This window comes from Hakea prostrata, chromosome 11, assembly GCF_041222555.1.
Source record: "Hakea prostrata isolate BN-2017 chromosome 11, UWA_Hpros_2, whole genome shotgun sequence".
Classification (NCBI taxonomy): domain Eukaryota; kingdom Viridiplantae; phylum Streptophyta; class Magnoliopsida; order Proteales; family Proteaceae; genus Hakea; species Hakea prostrata.
Window position 1 is genome coordinate 15,275,144 of NC_142610.1, and position 18,022 is coordinate 15,293,165.

Consider the following 18,022-nt stretch of genomic DNA (forward strand, 5'->3'; position numbering starts at 1 on the left):
CCTTAGGAGAAGTGGTGAGAAAGGATATGTATAGCTTAGGCCTTGTATCTAGCATGGCCTTGAACAGAACCGATTGGAGGGCAAGAATCCATGTAGCCGACCCCATTTAGTTGGGAAAAGGCTTATTGTTGTTGTTGTTGTTGTTGCTGAGATCTAGAATAACTCAGCAGCTAGCGGGTAACTTTAGCTGAAATTTACTGGAGTTTCTTCTCAGCCCCATTAGACCTCCACCCCATTGTCAGAGACAGCCATTCAAGCACTTCTGTTTCTATTTCTGGTTGTTTTGCTTGTTTCCGACTTTTTAATTTGTAAGAATTCATGCTGCATGACAGATCTTAAATTGTTGCTGTTTGATTTTCTCTTGGGCAGGGATTATTTGATAATGTGGTCAAGTATTATCTGCGTTGCAAGCGTTAAGTCATCTGATTCTTCACCCATTGTTTGCTGATTCTTGTATCGAATATCTGGAATTGGGTGTTAAATCATAAGTATTCTGATTCGATTGTATAAGAGAGATCCTACTTGGGATCTGGTCACTTGTAACTTCGCTCTACGTTGTTTTTCCTCACTTGTCCACCCTCTTCCTTTCCATTAATCATGCTGGAAACAATTCACTTTTGCAAACTATCTAGATGGTGCACATGCAAGGGTGTTAGACTAGGGAATTGCATGATCTATGGTTTGTTGTGTATTGTCAGAGGTGAGGTGCCGACTTGTGACTCCCTGCATCATGCTATTACTGAACAAAGTTTTTTCTACATTCACGTGCTATTGTTGCTCCCTTTTTTTGGGGGTGGTTTGGGTGAGGGGTAGGTGCAGAAAGCTGGGTTTGTGTTCCTTTATATTCTTCCTAAATTATATCCATTAGAGTTCATCTTGTTAGTCTGAAGTGTTCGTGTTATCAACTAAACTTCTTAATTAGCAGTCTTAGTTGGCTTTGGGAAAATCTAATCGACTTCTTCCACTCTTTGAGACCCCGAATTTTGTTTTCAAGTATATGTTTATCAACTCCGAATGAGATGCGAGTCTTTCTTCTGGCAGATACATTGACCCTGTGGATGACCAAGTTGATATACTATCCATGTAACATTAGGATGTTTTGCAAATTGTATCACTATACTTAGGGTCTGCAGTTTTTTATGTGATTCTTTGTATGTAACCTTTATCATGAAATTGTGTGCAGGGGGTGTCACTTCTGGATGGTTTTCTCTTGAATCTACACTTCTTACCCTTACTATGGGCGCAGCAGCATTCACATTTTATCGAGAGCGCACCCCAAAGAGTGCCAGGAGACTGTTCCATGCCAGCCTCCTCTATCTTCCTGTATTTATGTCAGGGATGCTATTTCATCGCATATCTGATGATAAACAGGGCCTCATAGAAGCAAATCCAGGTCTGCTTGTTGACCTGACATCTTCTGAAACTTGGGAACTGGATGAAAAGAAAAATGAATCCCAGAACAAATCGAGGGAGTCTAAACCACGCGCTCCTGTAGCATATGCATCTGTTGCTCCATTTCCTTTCTTGCCAGCTCCCTGTATTCTACCAATTATTCTTGAGCCTTCCAAGACTAGTTTGTCACCTTGAGTGTACATATCTATTTAATAATGGCTGAGTTGCCAATTGCGGTAATGTTTTCTGCGCTGAACATAATTTTTGAGGCTTCCACCCTCTCCTCAATTAATCTGTAATGGGCAGAATTGAATAATGTTTGAATGGTCATGGATTTTTTAATTATTTGGGAATCAATTTCCTACAAAAGAAAAGGAAAGTTAACAGTAATGTGTTTCCTCTTATGTTCTTAGTTTTCGCTCCTGAAGCTGTGACTTTGCTATAGCAGGGAAATCACAAGAGACTCTTGCCATTACCAGGAAACACAGGGAAGCATTTCAATTCGATTATTCTACTTATTTGCTAGAAAGAGAGATGTGGTGGGGGGTGGTGGGAAGGGTTCAATTTTGCTTCAAAGAACTGAGATGATCCAGCAAGGATAGAGATCAATTAGCATAATCAACAGTTCCATAAGGTTCGAACCATTCAGCAAGAAATCCATTCTTCCTTCGTGGGTTGCATTTCATGTCCTTGCAGAGTTGATCGTTGTACCATGTATGTACCAGAGATATACAAGACCCTCGAAAATACCTGCGGTTGTACTGTTTCATATACTTCTCCCATAATAAGATGTCTTTCTCCATCTCTCTAATGTTAGGTAACTTGAAAACACCATCAAGGAAACTTGTAAGCCATCGGCACCTCATCTCTGATGTATATAGATTTGAATAACTGTCAGAATATCCTACTATTGCAAGTTGGGGTATACGAGGATGGATGCATTCTCTACATAAGCACACATCAGATCCTCATTAGAAAAATTAAAGGAGAAAAGAGATGGGATATAAAGGAACACATTAATGATATGATAAATCACTATATTCTACTGTAGGGCAAAGTGATCATTTCATGTGATAGAAAAGGAATAGACACAGGGGTACTACTGTTCTATATGCCTCCCCCAAATCCAATGGCTCAGAAAATCATTTCCCATGACTCCTTCAGAGTTCACATAAAGACCTATAAGGGCGGGCTAGAGTTACACAGCAAGGCCAACAAGTAGAGGAAACAACTGCCATTAAGACATCAGTGTTCACATGTCTTCAAAGCACAGGCCCTTAAAAGGTAGGGATCTAAGATTGCTAGTAGCTTTGATGATCATAAATTTTGATTATATCAACCAAACCTGTGATTTAATTGAAGAGTGATGATGTTAACCTGTAGAGAGGCAAGGTAGTTGTTGGGGATCCGGTTACTTGATCTCGGAACATCGATGATGTGAAAATATTTTTTATCTTTTGATCACCTTTATATCCAGTTGCAAAAATCACAATGTCTGATTGTAGAGGAACATCATCTCCATCAATCATCAAACCATCTTTGCAGAAGCTGAAGCTCTTTGATTTTTTCAATATGATGCTTCCTTCTTCAACTCTGTTGTAGAAATTCTCGGGCAATATGAATAGTTTCCATGTAGCTATTTCCTCAAAGAAACTATGTTTTGGTATCATTCTATACTTCTTTAAGGGTAGCTTTGATCTAAGATAACTTTCAACAAATTTGGAAATAGCCCATCTCTGCAAATTAATTAAAGGGGGAGTTAGCCTTTTTTTTTTTTAAAAAAAGAAAATATCTGTTACACAATTTATAAAATTCAATAGATAAATATAAACTCAATATCCATTTGGGTATATAATGTTTTTCTCTTTCTCTTTTTTCTTTATATTTCCACTAATCTATATACTTTTTATCTTTTTTATCCATCTCTAGAGAACCAAACACGACCCTAAAAATGTTAAAAGAGTTAACTTTAAGGGGTTGCTCAGTTGGTAAGACGAACGTTTTATAACTATGAAGTGTTTGAATTCCCTGGGGGCTAGGGTGAGACTTAACCTTATATTTAAATTATATGTAAAAGAAATTATCCCCCGAGGGTGTAGTCAAGATGTACATAAACCGGACCCAGTGAACCTAGATTCCCTAAAAAAAAGAGGATAAAGGAATTACCATGGGGATGAAGAAGGTGGCCACAATACTAAGAAGAAGTCCTTCACCCGGTTTGTGGACCAATAACTCCGAGAAGTTATTCAAGTAAAGGAGTGCAAGGGAGACACCCCATGCTTGAAAATCAGGAATGCACCAATGTACATTCCTGTAGAGTATAGTAGAAGGATTATTAATTCCTGTAATAGAATATGATAAATTAGTAAACATAAAATTGCATAAAAATGAATGTTTGAATATCACTGAATTGAACATATTTATAAGTTTGAATCACCTCCCTATCGGGGGAAAACATTGTGTTTTCTTGGCGCTTTTTCAACCACACAATAAGAGTGGATCATCTGATCCATTTTGTCAATATTCATAGGTATGTCTTGGTTGAAAAATGTCAGGAGAGCACATTGTTCTTCTTGAATGGTAGATGGTCTAGACTCACTTGTTTATAAAAAACGAACATATTTTTAACTAGTCTGAATTCTTTAACCTTGATTATGGAAGATAATGATATTCTAATCTCCATTGCAAAAAATTCAAGGAGATGAGATCCACCATGTTAGTGAATGAATGATGGAGACCAAAGCAGGGTAGCCCCCCACCCAAAAAAAAAAATTGTTCTAATAAATAATTTGAAAGTAATATCATCTCCCCTTTTTTTTTTTTTTTTAATGAAAGTGACATATCACTCACCATTTACTTTTGCACACTCAGCTGCAATATCTGCACCTGATTTCTGAAATCCAACTATTGTAACACTTTTTCCCTTGACAAACTCCACAGCAGATGCATTATCCATGAGAGAATAGTCCATGGAGTGTATCACATTACCTTGAAACACTTCTGGTCCTTTGTTAAGGGGAAATTCAGGAATCTTGGGGAGACCACTATACCGACCAAGGCATAAGATCATGAAATCCACTTCATAAACCTATATTGTTAACAAAGAAAATATAATTTTTATTGGCTCTGGAAATACATGCTCAGATATAATTCTGTTAAAATTCTTGTAGAATTTTCAGACTAAATGTAGAAACTTTTTTAAGTAATTGAAAGTTTCTGGTACCTGAGTTGAAGCACTGTAGAGGTCAAGAACAGTAACATGCCATTTTCCTCCAGGTCCAAAGGCTTCACCATTGTTTCCCCATAAATCCCATGTTTGGATTTCTTCATCAGATGCTCCCAGGTAATCAATTCCAGTTACCTTAGAGCAGAACTTAATATACCGGAGAAGATCAAACTGACAAGCATATGACTTCATATACTCAAAAACCTGATTGGCAGTGGGGAAATCTTCTTTAACAGAAGAAGGCCATGGAAAATCAGAGAACTGATAGGCTTGTTTTGAAGTCTGAAGCTTGGCAGTCTCATATGTGTGTTTCCACACTCCACCAATATCACTTTCTCCTTCAAAGACGGTCGGTTTGAAACCCTTCTCCAAGACATACTTGCATGCAAGAAGACCACTAATACCTGCTCCAACTATTGCCACTCTTCTCTCCATGGGTAGCTAGTGATTCAGAATTTCTTCCTTCATCAATCTCCCTTGTATTTTAAATGTCTACACCAAATGGGTGCTGGTGTGCTTCTGTGTTGGACAAGATATGCGCCTATGGGTTGTTCAGATTTTGCACATCTCAATCCGACAGTCCATGATATCTTGCTTAAGCATTAATGACATAGAATCTAACTAAAATCAGGTGCAGATAAGTGCGAGCTTCACTTCACTGCTGCGCATTAAATGCGCAGCACTGTGAAGCCAACAGGTGAGATCGAAATTTCGGTCGGGATTTTAATCTCGGCCGTCGGGTTCACATGCTGCGCATTAAATGCTGCATGCCCAGCATTGAAGTCACACTAGATTAGTGCTTATTACACTGCCATTAAACCATGCACCTAATTGTCAACAAAACTACCACTAGGGGCAAAGCGAATAGTGAACTCTATCTTGAAGGGTAGAGGATTCAAACTCTACATGTGATATCCTTTTCTTGAGGTTTGACATAAGTTAACATCGATGAATAAAGCACACTTTGGTATTACCTAAAAATGTCCAAAGTTGGGAACCTCTATCTGGAAAATGATCGTACTCTCTTTTGTTACACATTTAGGAGGCAGGTTTGTCTCTCAGCAATTATTTTGTCAGAATCCAAAGGTAAACCTTCTTTCTTAAATGTCTGATAAAGTATTGTGAAGGGAGCACTATTGTAAATTTGTTTAAAACTTAAAAGTTTATTATTTTATATTTTTATATAAATATATGTTTTAATCGTGTCTTCTATTTTATGGTTGTTATAACGGAAACTTTAGTCCCACATCGGACTGAGAGGAGGGGATTATCTCATTTATATATAGTCTATGTAATATTAATTTGCTGTTAAGGATTAAACCTTGTGCGATGCGAATCGAGTTTAAACCCTGTTGTGACCCTATCATGGTTATATAGATATATATTAATAATTCTATATGACTTGAGTTGAATAGATATCCTCACAAAGAGAGTTCATTCTTTCCATTAAATTTCCTTCTTCTCTCTCTCTCAACCTTAAAAGTAGGTGACCTTACCCTTTCACCCATAGCCTTTGGGGCTCTATATAAACCTAATTTCGAGTTCATTCTTTCCATTGAATTTCCTTCTTTTCTCTCTCTCTCTCAACCTTAAAAAGTTTGGGCTAACTGATGTCTAAATACCTTAAAGAAAGTACCTATGGTACATTTCAGCTTTGAAGAAATATTGTGAGTACAACAACCATTCAAGTGTTTGTGCAGATTCCTCAACAAAGTTCAACAAGCACAAGCCTTTATTGGTCAAAATAAGAAAATTGGACATAAAATGATAGATTTGTTCTCATTCTCATTTGCAAGTCAAATCTCGAGAATTGAAAAAAGAGCCAAAATCATTTTAGAATCATGTTAACATAGCTTTAACCAAAAGAGTAAACATCCTCTGTTGTGCACAACAATGCACATATATTTTTTTTTTCCGCTAAAAGGGTCATTTTATAAAGCGAAGAAGAAAAAGAAGAAAAAAAATACAGCAATTAGAACCCTAAAAGGAACCAACCTCGCTCACCGCAACAACAGTTGCCCCCAATACACATTACTTCACTGGTTTCTACCCACATTTGATAACTATTAACCATTAGAATTGAGCACTTATTGATATCCACTTTTGGTTCAGTGACACACAAAATGTCTAGTTGATGAGTCATTAACAAAAGTTTAAGAGCCCTCCTCCCAAATGCATTACCAATGCCGCGAATATTCCAAAAGAAAAGCTTCATAGTAACAGTTACATAGCAAAACTATTATCTCCCAATGAGAGGCTCTTATTTATTGTAGATACTTTTTCTAAAGTTGCATCTACTTTCTTCAATTCCTTTGCAATAGAACCTTTTTACTTGTTAACATTTTCCTCATTGTATGAGCCTTTTTAGGACGATCAGGCTTTCGATGAGGAAAAACTACTTCTAATTGCAGCGTTCCATCACTTTCCAGCCTGGCCAAACTCTGATGGGTCTCACTAAATTCCAAATCATCCTCCCTAGTTGCCACATTTGGCCCCATTGAGCTCCCTCTTAAACACTTTCCTTCATTGGCCGAATTTCTAATTACCTTCTCAGCTTCAGTTAATTTAATTAGGGCATTCCGAGAATTGAACTACAGGACCTCTCGCACCCAAAGGAACTTTAAATACTCTTTTAAACTTTTTAAATTTAGACTTAAATTTTAATCTCAGTATTTTATGTATTTTATTTGGCTGGTGTACACAACGGATGATTTTTTCCCTAACCAAAACGGCATGGCATTTGTTAAGCATCTTTTGAGAGTGTTATAAATCTATTGACGGACTGACTTTCCTCGAATCAATTCCAAATTTCCAATGGTTAAAAATATTGACTGACTTTCGTCGAACCATACGCCATCATGTCTATCCAATGGTTAAAAAATATGAAAATATGTGTAAATACTGTATGTATTATCTGTTCTTAATGTTAATGTTCATTTCGTGTAAAGATATGTGTAAATACTGTATGTATTATCTGTTCTTAATGTTAATGTTCATGTCTTGTAAAGATAACGTATATTTTATCGCTTGCAGTCTTGCAGATGATTTCTCTGAATGGAGCTAACATTTCTATGGTCTAAGTGGTAGCTTCGCCTTTTGAGCTCTGATGGCTTTGAGCTTCACCTGCAATGCTTCTTTTCATCCACAACAACAGAATCATCAACTGGGTAACTCTTCTCTCTCTCACACACTGTTACACACAGACCTGCATATCCCGTATTTCCTTTCCTGCAGTGATTGAAAAACAGAGGAGGCACAAAAACAGCAGCAAGAGTTTTGAAGCCGTTAAAAACCTAATCAAAAGGATTGGAATGCCTTCTATATCGAGCTCCCCACTTGAATCTCTCCAAAAGGGGAACTGGGTCAAGCTCATCTGCGGTGCTAGCTTCGAGGTGATGATTAAATCCTCTGTAAACCTACAGAAAAGGCTGAGTTTCATAATTTTCACTTTGAAAGCTTTATTTCAGGATGTTGTCGATATCAGAAATCTCTCCCTCGTTTATACTCTTGCTGGAGGTGAGGAAAATCTGTTCAATCTGGATTTCTGCTTTAATTTCGTAAGCCTCTGCAATCTGAATGTGGTGTTTGGGATGATAAGCACAGTGGATTGCATTGATTGTGCCGCCGATGAATCCGTGGTGACTGCTGTGAACGAAGGCATCGATGTGGCTGAAGAGATTGGTGGTCTCCTTCGACGGCCATGGGTTATGATTAGTGTAAATGACGATGAAGATATCCACTTCCGCAAAGCTGGTAACGCTCTAATTCACACCCCACTTAGCAGTTTCTTTGTGTTGGTCTCTGTGTGTTTGTGGTTGATCACTGGTTTAATCCTGAACATCAAAAAAATGTAATATTTTTTTGCCCCATTAGTAGTTAAGTGGAGTGCAAATTAAAATGCCCATTACCCAGTGAATCTTATTTACCAAAAAAAGAAGAAGTGAATCTTGGCGTCTTAATTTGAATAGTATTATTTTAGATATATGAGAATTTCTTGTTTGGTAGCAGTTGCTAATTCTAATATACCTAGCCAAACCTTAGTTTGAGACTGTTTGACCAAGGTAATGAAGTTTGGATAGGCATGGTGCCATGTTTGCTGTGGTCTGCATTTTGGATGGTTTGGTGTTATAGCACTAAGCTCATCCAAGAGCATTTGGTGAATGCTAGTTCACTCTTGTAGATTTTGCTAGTTACTGGTTGCTTATTAATCTAGCCAACCACTCATTGTGCCTCCTTTTCAAGATCATCCAGATCAATGAAACAAGCCATATGTGATGATCCCAATCATATGAACAATTAAATTTGGTGTGTGTTGAGGAACAATGGTCTACAGAAAGCCCTTGGCCAAATCCCTCTGAAAAAAGGATAGTAAAATAGAACCAAAGAAGGAAAGATATTTTATCAGATGTGTAGGGTAATGAGTCAATATTGAAGTGGAACCTCTCGATTGCTGGGTGCCAGCACGATATACACGAATCATTTACTGACTGTTTTTGCTGCCTTTTACTCCTTGATTTCAGAACTTACCTTCATTCAGTACTATCTTGGCAGAATTTGATCCAGAGGATTGTCCACCTGATTGTTCAAGACCGTGTGAGATGGTTTGTCCTGCAAATGCAATTTCATTAGAACTAATACCAGGGGAAGATGGATCCACTCATCTCAGAGATGCATGTGGGAAATTTCAGGTGTTTTATGGAGTCAATATTGTTTTTGACTTTACTTATTTTGTCTATTGTAGTTTTTCTATTTCCAGCTATTCATTAAATCTATGTATGTAGGGCGGAGTTATAACTGAACGTTGCTATGGTTGTGGCCGGTGCATTCCTGTATGCCCCTACGATAAAATAAGTGGGTATACTTATCTTCTACTTTTTCCTACTCTCTCTGGTTTCTAATTATTTTGGGTTTCCCCTCTGCTCACCCCATCCTGTTTCCCATGTATGCCTGTGCTAACAAAATTAAGAAGGAACACTTAAATCTTAAGGCATGAGATTTGCTGAAGGTTATTGCAAAAGGACGTTGTAAATCTCCTCTTGTTACTTTTTGTAGTTCTGCCTTGTTTGAACATTGATGATGTTCTATTAAACTGATCTTGGATAAGTTTTTTCAGGAGCTGCTACTTATGTGAGAAATGCAGCTGAGACATCTCAACTTCTTAAGAGAAGTGATGTGGATGCTATAGAGATACATACTAGTGGAAGGTAGTAGAATGAGTTCTCTACAATGTTGACTTGGGACAGTTTGGATCAGTTTGATCTGAATTATTTTAAGAAATTCTTAACCTAAGTAATGCCTCCTAAAACTTACCTTCACCTTATTTTTCTATTTACAGGCAAACCGATTATTTTGAAGAACTCTGGAACAGATTAGGAGATTCAGTTTTGCATGCGAATCTAGTTGCAGTAAGTACTTAACCAGCCATTAAATATTGAACTAATGTCAGTAAATTCGAGAATTCAAGTTTTCATTTGGTTGTTAGTTGTCAACCAAAAGGAAATCATATATCATCTCACTTGGAATTCATAGCACTGGAGTGCTTGAAGTATGCTTTGACCTAGGTTCTTCTTGAGATGATGGGTTGGTGGTAGAAAGTGGAAACAGTCATCTTAGTTTTAACCAAAAAAGTCCATTAAACTGTTTGTTCCTGGTAATGATGTTAGAGTTTGACAGTCCATTTCCTGTGAAGACCTTGTGAATTGGACTGAGCAAAAGAAATCCATTCTGGGTGATGATAAAACATTGTAGAAAGTCTAAATATGGGTTTGATGCGTCCACAATCTGCTCAGCCCTTGGATCTCCACGTGATGTCCTGCAAAACGAAAGCGTCAGATGTGGCCCGACCGCTGGGGTCGGGAGTCCACCTCCGAAGGCTAAGTCAGTTGATGAACTTAATCACAAACGGCTCTGCTAGAGCATAGAGCTAAGGAATGAAGAACGGGGAAAGGTGATCTAGATAGCAGATCGCTGATAGTTTAGGTCTATCAGTATGTATCTGAACCTGAGTCTCAGATAGTATTCTTTTTGATTGATTGATCCGTCCCTCACCTTGTATTGTAGTGAGGTTTATATAGAGTGTACCTTCGAATCTCCTTTGTTGGATGCACTTGAGCCTTCTTCGGGTAGTCGTTGGATCTTATCAGTTGGATCCGTTGAGCGATAGACTTCTACTAGTTTGGGTTAGTAGAGGACTCCTGAGATAACCTTTTGGTTATGCGATGGTTATCCCTTCGTTAATGATTATCCGCAGCCGTCAGTTTGAGTCTGCCATCATTAGGGCGATTACCCTAATCCATAAGTAAGATTAGGGCACGCTTGGAGCCAAATAAGCTTTCTTCTTCAGCAAGCCATCTTCCGGATCCGGTTCGCTCGGGAGCGATTCGGTTTTCTCCGTCTCGACCGGGGTCGAGGGTCGGACCAGGTATGAACCCGGTCTGATCATAAACTCTCCGTATCACGAGCCCCCCAGACCAAGCGTTCGGTCGATCCCGAGGGCTTGGTTTTTAACTGGGTTCGTCTTCAGGTGATGATCTCTGCGTGCTTCATTAAATGTCGTATCACATTTAATGCGGTGGTCACTTTTCCTCGAGCGTTGTGAGTGTAAGGCCACATATCTCGTTGCAGTTGATCTGTCGTGGCTCACGTCATCCAAGCGACGGTTTCCGAACGCCTATTTCGGATTCGTGAGTTCAAACTTTCAAAACGTCTTTCAATCTTGATCGTTGATTTTGAATCAATCTCGATCGTTGATTTTGAATCAATCTCGATCGTTCAGATTCTCGAACGCTCGTGCGGGAGTTTTAAAAGCGGTTCGTTGTCTTCGTAGGTTTCATTCTTCCTGTCTGGAATTTGAACCTTTGTTGTCTGCTTCGCGCCTTCCTGCTCTCAAGCTTCCGTCTCACTTGAATCGAGGTAAGTTGACTGGTCTTTTTCTTTTTGTAGTTTACTGAAACGAGTAATGGCGGACGATAGGGCTTCTTTAGTACCCCATGTTGGTGATAGCAGTGATGCTTTTGCTTCTCCTGCTCCCGAACAGTCGGATAGTGATAACAAAACCCTAATCGTCCTCGCGCGAAGTTCGCGAAGTTTCTCAAAAGGTTTTGAAAGAAAAACCGAAACTTCTCCTGTCCTTCTCGAGTCCGGATCTTCCAAGATTGTCGAGTCTTCTAGGCAGCCTCAAACCTCCGGGTCCAATGGTGGACCCGGACTCCATTCCCTCCATTTACAATGAGGAAACCCTTCTTTCAGCTGTCCAAGATTTTGACCTTCCTTCCTCATATCAGGTTAGGGCTCCCCACCCTGATGAGAGGGTTGATTCATCCCTTTCGGGTGAATTTTCTCTGTATATAGATGCACTGGAAAGCGGGGTTCGCTTTCCCTTTTTTAATCCTTTGTTCTCCCGGAGTTTTGAATCACTGGAACATTTGTCCGGAATGCTCCTCCCCAATAGCCGGCGTCTCATCGTCGGCTTCTTGGGTTTGTGTTTTGAGCTTGGCATTACGCCATCTCTTTCTCTTTTTGTACATTTTCATGTTCTTTCTATCTCCCATCCTCCCGGATGGGTCTTTCTTTCCAAACGCAATAAGGCTGAACTTGATTGGAGGGGCAGCATCCTTGTCAAAGGAACTTGCCCTTCTAACCACAAAAGATGGCGCGAACGATACTTTTTTCCGTCGAGCGCCTCCATCGGATCTTAACTTCCCAACCACCCGGAGGAGGTTTACTTCTTCGTCCGAGAGTAACCGGGGCCTTCCCTTATCCGAGAGAAGACGAGGCGGCCATCGGAAAGATCAAATCCATTCCGTGGTATCAAGAGATACATGGATATGAAGTGGAGTATAACTCCATCCTTCAAGATCTTGGGGTTTGGCTCATTGTGAGCTTCTAACCATCATCCTTTGATTTGATCGAAGTGATATGTTTTGAATTCGATTCTTGTCCTTCTTCTTTGCAGGTGCCTCCCGAGAATGAACCCCGAAAGCCTGCGGGTGAAGGCCGCTAGGGCCGTTGTGACAGCCGAGCAACGATCGCCCGGGGTCTTGACCATAGATCAAGAGGCTTCTCTTCCCTCTCCCGACCCCTCTTATAGGGGTATCGGGAATATCGGGCCCGTAGCCAATGCTTCGGGTAAAGGGAAGAAACCAATGGTGGAGAGGGCTAATGTCTCTTCTTCCGCCCGAACCAAGAGGAGGCATGACACAATTGATGCTCCCTCCAACAAAAAATCCAAAGCTTCGACGGATGGTGAGGAGGTCTTCATCCCCCAGTGGACCACGAAGATGACCGACGGGGGTTACTCGGGATCCCGAGAAAGCTGCAGAATGGAGCTCCCTCGGTCTTGCTCCTTCGATCGCCGGGAGTTTGAAGCCCTGGATGACACCTCCCTTGTTAGTCAATCTACAAGGTACCGGTCTTCTTGATTACTTATGTTTTCATAATTTCTTATGACTTCTTCGATATCTTCCGCCTTCCCAGGAATGCTGTGTTGAGCTTTTATCAACACATGGAAGCATTGAGCCGGGTTGGTTGCACCAGCTCCTTGCTGCAAACTTGTGAAGAGAAATTGGCCAAGGCCAATTCCCGAAAAGAGACAGTTGATCGCAGCCTACCGTGGAGCTGCAGAGAAAAAGCATGAGGAAGAAGTGATCTCCCTCAAGGAAGCCCTTGAAGCTTTGAAAATTCGTGTCATTGCTGCCGAGCGCGAGGCCAGGAAGCAAAAGGCAGCTGCCACGTTGTTTGGTGACAGCCTTGAAATCAAAAGTAGGGAGCTCGAAGAACATCTGAAGCTGGCGATCCCTAGCAAGCCTGAGCATATAAAGCCAGAGCTTCGGAAGGAGTGCATTCGGAAATACCTGAACAGCGTACCTTTCTCCGAGTTGCTAGGTCTCTACAACATTCAAGCTTATCGCATGGGTCAGAACGACGTTTGGGAGCAAATCCTTGGATTGATCCCTGACTTCGACATTGCTCCCTTTCGTGAGGTATGCCACGAAGAGGTCTTCGGGAAAGTTGGTATGGATCTCCCGGACTGGGCTCAGAAAGAAGATGATCCTTTTCCAGCTGACCCTCAATATGAGGCATACCTGAATGACGAGGCGGCACTTCCAGAGGAGAAATCACAAGCCGTGTCTCAAGTTGTTGTTGTAGAGGATTCAGCCGATGCCGCTCTTGAGGAAGGCTCTTCTCATGGTCCTGAGAAAAGTCCTCCCGACCAGGGTCCCTCGGGCAACAATGAAGAAAAGGCTTAGGGAGTTGTCCTTTTGTAAAGATTTACCCTCAATTTAATGAATAGACACTTCTTTTCATGTTGGCCTCTAAATTTCCCCGTCTCCTGCCGAAATCTTGCCTTGAATATCAAAGTATTAATGATAAAACTTATCACTTAACTTTTCATTCCTCGCCGAATAATAGTCTTGTAGAAATATTGTGAAGATGCGTTTCGGGAAGATGCATTAATCTTCCCCACTACTTCATTTATTGCAAAGTCCGCACGTTTCCCTTCTGCGAAGTTCAAACGTTTTCCTGCTTTTGTATACCATTCACTGTTTCCAATGAATTGGAAATACATCCGTTATTTTAATGGCAGTGCGACGATTTGAGGTATCTCTCGCATCGGTGCTCGCTTCCACATGTTTCCATGTGGCATCCCTTCGACCGTTGATCTTGCTTTTTGCGGATTTCGAAGCGTCATTTCGATCTGGGTCGTCGGTTGTCCTTAGCCTTCACCGTCGTCTTATACCTGAGGCTATTTAAAGCCTTCGTGGGTACTCTCCATCTATCCCGACTTCGCAAGTTAGATTTGCTAAAGTGCCAAAGCAACCTTTCGTCCTTCGGCCTGCTTCCGTATTCCTCGTACTTCAACAACAGCTCTATCCACTTCTGAACAAGTGAGTTTTTTGATTACTCATCTGTTTCCCCACTTCCCTCCTGAGTAAACTGCACAGTAGTTATACTTGGGGTTTAGTTTGTTGGTTTGTCAGAAGGCTGTAGAAAACTAGGGTTTCCCCTGTTGTCTTGTCGTTTATTTCTGTACTGATACGGCTGGTTTTTTTGTTGTTTTGCATAGTGACTCCCAAGATCAACCCGAACTTTATCAGAGCCAAATCTTGCAAGAAAATCGCTCCGTCGGTGGTGGTTGGGGCCAGTGCGGTGGTTTCAGCTAGTGAATCCTCCAAGCGTAAGGCGGCTGCTGGCGCGGTGAATCTTCAAGTCGATTCCCGCAGTTTCTATTGATGCCGTCCCTGCGCCTCCTTTGCCCGAAGTGATCGCTTGTCTTACCCAGGAAGATCTTGATCACTCCGTTGCCGATGGTGCTGCCGGCGCTCCTGCTGGTGAGCTTGTTGGTGAGCCTGTTGGTGCACCCCCGAAGGAGACTCTTCGGGCATCCGAGGCAACTATGTTGGCGTCTGACGAAGGTGTGGTCTCAGCAGGTGCTGCTCCTATTTCTAACTCTAGTGCTTGTTTGGCATCCTCCTCCTCTCCTTCTGAGTTGGAGGATTTTGCCACTAGGAAGCGCCGTCGGGTGACAAGTGATGAAGCTCATCTTTCTATTGGTGTAGTTCATCCTTCTCATCCTTCGCCTGAATTAGTGTCAAACGAGTTTGCTGAGCGTTGGAATGGTGTACTGCTGCTCGAATGACTTCCGAGAGCGCAGTTCTTTCCAAACTTCCGGATGAAGTCTTTACGAAGTCACTTGGTGATGTAAGTCTTTCTTCATTATCCTCTCGATTCTGAAAAATTACTTTTCTGCTCCTTGCTAACTCGGAAGTTGTTTGCAAGAGTCTTCTTGGTAACTTCCACAACCAAGTGGAAGCGATTTACTAGACTCAGTAGGTTGAGCAATGAAGTTTCTAGGCTTCGGGAAATCTCGAAGCTAAAGATGTTGAGATTGCTCGCCTCCGGAATCTAGCTTGGGAGGTGGCAGGAGAAAAAAATTCGATGATTGGTCGTCTTCGGTCGGACTTGGATGATGCCGGGGGGAAGATCCGGGGGGGGGGGGGGGGGGGGGGGGGGGGGGGGGGGGGGGGGGGTGAGGCGTTAAGGGGGGGGGGGGGGGCGGTGGGCCCCCTTTCTCCGGGGGGGGGGGGGGGGGGGGGGGGGGGGTTTTTTTTTTTTTTGGGGGGGTGGTGGTTCTGGCTGGTCGTTTTTTTTTGATCTCCACGTAATGTCTGCAAAACAAAAGCGTCGGATGTGGCCCGACCGCTGGGGTCGGGAGTCCACCTCCGAAGGCTAAGTCGGTTGATGAACTTAATCACAAACGGCCTCGCTAGAAGCACGAGCTAATGAATGAAGAAACGGGAAAGGTGATCTAGATAGTAGGACGCTGATAGTTGAGGTCAATCAGTCTGTATCTGAACCTGAGTCTCAGATAATATTCTCCTTGATCAATTGATCCGTCCCTCACCTTGTATAGTAGTGAGGTTTATATAGAGTGTACCTTCGAATCTCCTTCGTTGGATGCACTCGAGCCTTCTTCGGGTAGTCGTTGGATCTTATCAATAAGACCCGTTGAGCGATAGACTTCTACTAGTTTGGGCTAGTAGAGGACTCCTGAGATAACCGTTAGGTTATGCGATAGTTAGCCCTTTGATGATGATTATCCGCAGCCGTCGGTTTGAGTCTGCTTGTCATCGGGGTGATTACCCTAATCCATAAGTAAGATTAGGGCACGCTTGTGACGAGAATAATCTTTCTTCTTCAGCAAGCCATCTTACGGATCCGGTTCGCTCGGGAGCGATTCGGTTTTCTCCGTCTCGACCGGGGTCGAGGGTCGGACCAGGTGTGAACCCGGTCTGATCATAAACTCTCCATATCACGAGCCCCCCAGACCAAGCGTTCGGTCGATCCCGTGGGTTTGGTTTTTAACTGGGTTCGTCGTCAAGTGATGATCTCTGCGTGCTTCATTAAATGTCATATCACATTTAATGCGGTGGTCACTTTTCCTCGAGCGTTGTGAGTGTAAGGCCACATGTCTCCGTTGCAGTTGATCTGTCGTGGCTCACGTCATCCAAGCGACGGTTTCCGAACGCCTATTTCGGATTCGTGAGTTCAAACTTTCAAAACGTCTTTCAATCTTGATCGTCAATTTTGAATCAATCTCGATCGTTCAGATTCCCGAACACTCGTGCGGGAGTTTTAAAAGCGGTTCGTTGTCTTCGTAGGTTTCATTCTTCCTGTTTGGAATTTGAACCTTTGTCGTGCCTTCGCGCCTTCCTGCTCTCAAGCTTCCGTCTCCTTGAATCGGTAAGTTTCTTGATCTTTTCTTTTGTAGTTTCTTGAAACGAGTAATGGCGGACGATAGGGCTTCTTTAGTACCCCATGTTGGTGATAGCGATGATGCTTTTGCTTCTCCTGCCCCCGAACAGTCGGATAGTGATAACAAAACCCTAACCGTCCTCTGGCGGGGAGTTCGCTAAAGTTTCTCAAAAAGGTTTTGAAAGAAAAACCGAAACTTCTCCTGTCCTTGTCGAGTCTGGATCTTCCAAGATCGTTGATTCCTCTAGGCAACCTCAAACCTCCGGGTCCAATAGTGGGCCTGGCTCTGTTCCCTCCATTTATAATGGAGAAACTCTTCTTTCCGCTGTCCAAGATTTTGACCTTCCTTCCTCATATCGAGGTTAGGGCTCCCCACCACGATGAGAGGGTTGATTCATCCCTTTCGGGTGAATTTTCTCTGTATATAGATACCTTTGGAAAGCGGGGTTCGCTTTCCCTTTTTTAATCCTTTATTTTCCATGAGTTTTAAATCATTGGAACATTTGTCCCGGAATGCTCCTCCCCAATAGCTGGCGTCTCATCGTCGGCTTCTTGGGTTTGTGTTTTGAGCTTGGCATCACGCCATCTCTTTCTCTTTTTGTACATTTTCATGTTCTTTCTATCTCCCATCCTCCCGGATGGGTCTTTCTTTCCAAACGCAATAGGGATGAACTTGATTGGAGGGGCAGCATCCTCGCCAAAGGAACTTGCCCTTCTAACCACAAAAGATGGCGCGAACGATATTTTTTCTGTCGAGCGCCTCCATCGGATCTTAACTTCCCGACCACCTGGAGGAGGTTTACTTCTTCGTCCGAAAGTAACCGGGGCCTTCCCTTATCCAAAGAAGACGAGGCGGCCATCAGGAAGATCAAATCCATTCCGTGGTATCAAGAGATACATGGATATGAAATGGAGTATAACTCCATCCTTCGATCTTGGGGCTTGGCTCATTGTGAGCTTCTAACCATTATCCTTTGATTTGACTGAAGTGAAATGTCTTGAATTCCGATTCTTGTCCTTCTTCTTTGTGGTGCCTCCCGAGCAGAACCACTGAAAGCCTGCGGGTGAAGGCCGCTAGAGCCGTTGTGACAGCCGAACAACGATCGCCCCGGGGTCTTGACTGCAGATCAAGAGGCTTCTCTTCCCTCT

General features: G+C 42.1%; 3 protein-coding genes across 4 annotated transcripts in view; 2 read left to right on the plus strand and 1 right to left on the minus strand.

Moving 5' to 3' along the window:
* Positions 1-1,893, plus strand: part of LOC149000351 (protoheme IX farnesyltransferase, mitochondrial-like) — a 29,998-nt gene extending 28,105 nt beyond the window's left edge. Inside the window, exon 7 of the mRNA XM_089140943.1 lies at positions 1,184-1,893. Coding sequence (XP_088997069.1) covers positions 1,184-1,587 — 404 coding nt within the window. The 3' untranslated portion in view covers positions 1,588-1,893. The remainder of the gene's footprint in view (positions 1-1,183) is intronic.
* Positions 1,876-5,053, minus strand: LOC149000352 (putative flavin-containing monooxygenase 1). The gene is made up of 5 exons (XM_089140942.1): positions 4,616-5,053; positions 4,243-4,480; positions 3,559-3,734; positions 2,770-3,128; positions 1,876-2,337 (listed from the first exon to the last, which is right to left on the minus strand). Exons 1-5 carry the CDS (start codon positions 5,051-5,053, stop codon positions 1,998-2,000), a joined length of 1,551 nt encoding a protein of 516 aa, XP_088997068.1. The 3' UTR covers positions 1,876-1,997.
* A 2,568-nt stretch (positions 5,054-7,621) lies between these two features.
* The window catches only part of LOC149000353 (uncharacterized), a 30,791-nt gene continuing 20,390 nt past the window's right edge, over positions 7,622-18,022 (plus strand). Inside the window, exons 1-8 of one of the 2 annotated variants that reach the window (XM_089140477.1) lie at positions 7,622-7,785; positions 7,853-8,010; positions 8,086-8,134; positions 8,222-8,371; positions 9,170-9,306; positions 9,400-9,469; positions 9,732-9,822; positions 9,954-10,023. In XM_089140477.1, the coding sequence (XP_088996603.1) occupies positions 7,725-7,785; positions 7,853-8,010; positions 8,086-8,134; positions 8,222-8,371; positions 9,170-9,306; positions 9,400-9,469; positions 9,732-9,822; positions 9,954-10,023 (786 nt within the window). In that variant the 5' untranslated portion in view covers positions 7,622-7,724. Of the gene's footprint in view, positions 8,011-8,085; positions 8,135-8,221; positions 8,372-9,169; positions 9,307-9,399; positions 9,470-9,731; positions 9,823-9,953; positions 10,024-18,022 lie in introns of both variants that reach the window. The other variant, XM_089140476.1, reaches the window with a different exon arrangement.

Bases quoted from the DNA above. Each gene is read 5' to 3' on its own strand.
- LOC149000352 (XM_089140942.1), bottom strand. From the start codon at position 5,053: ATGGAGAGAAGAGTGGCAATAGTTGGAGCAGGTATTAGTGGTCTTCTT. The intron at 4,481-4,615 runs GTACCAGAAACT...TTAACAATATAG, and splicing joins TCTACAGTGCTTCAACTCAG to GTTTATGAAGTGGATTTCAT. The intron at 3,129-3,558 runs GTAATTCCTTTA...ATTAATTTGCAG, and splicing joins CCACCTTCTTCATCCCCATG to AGATGGGCTATTTCCAAATT.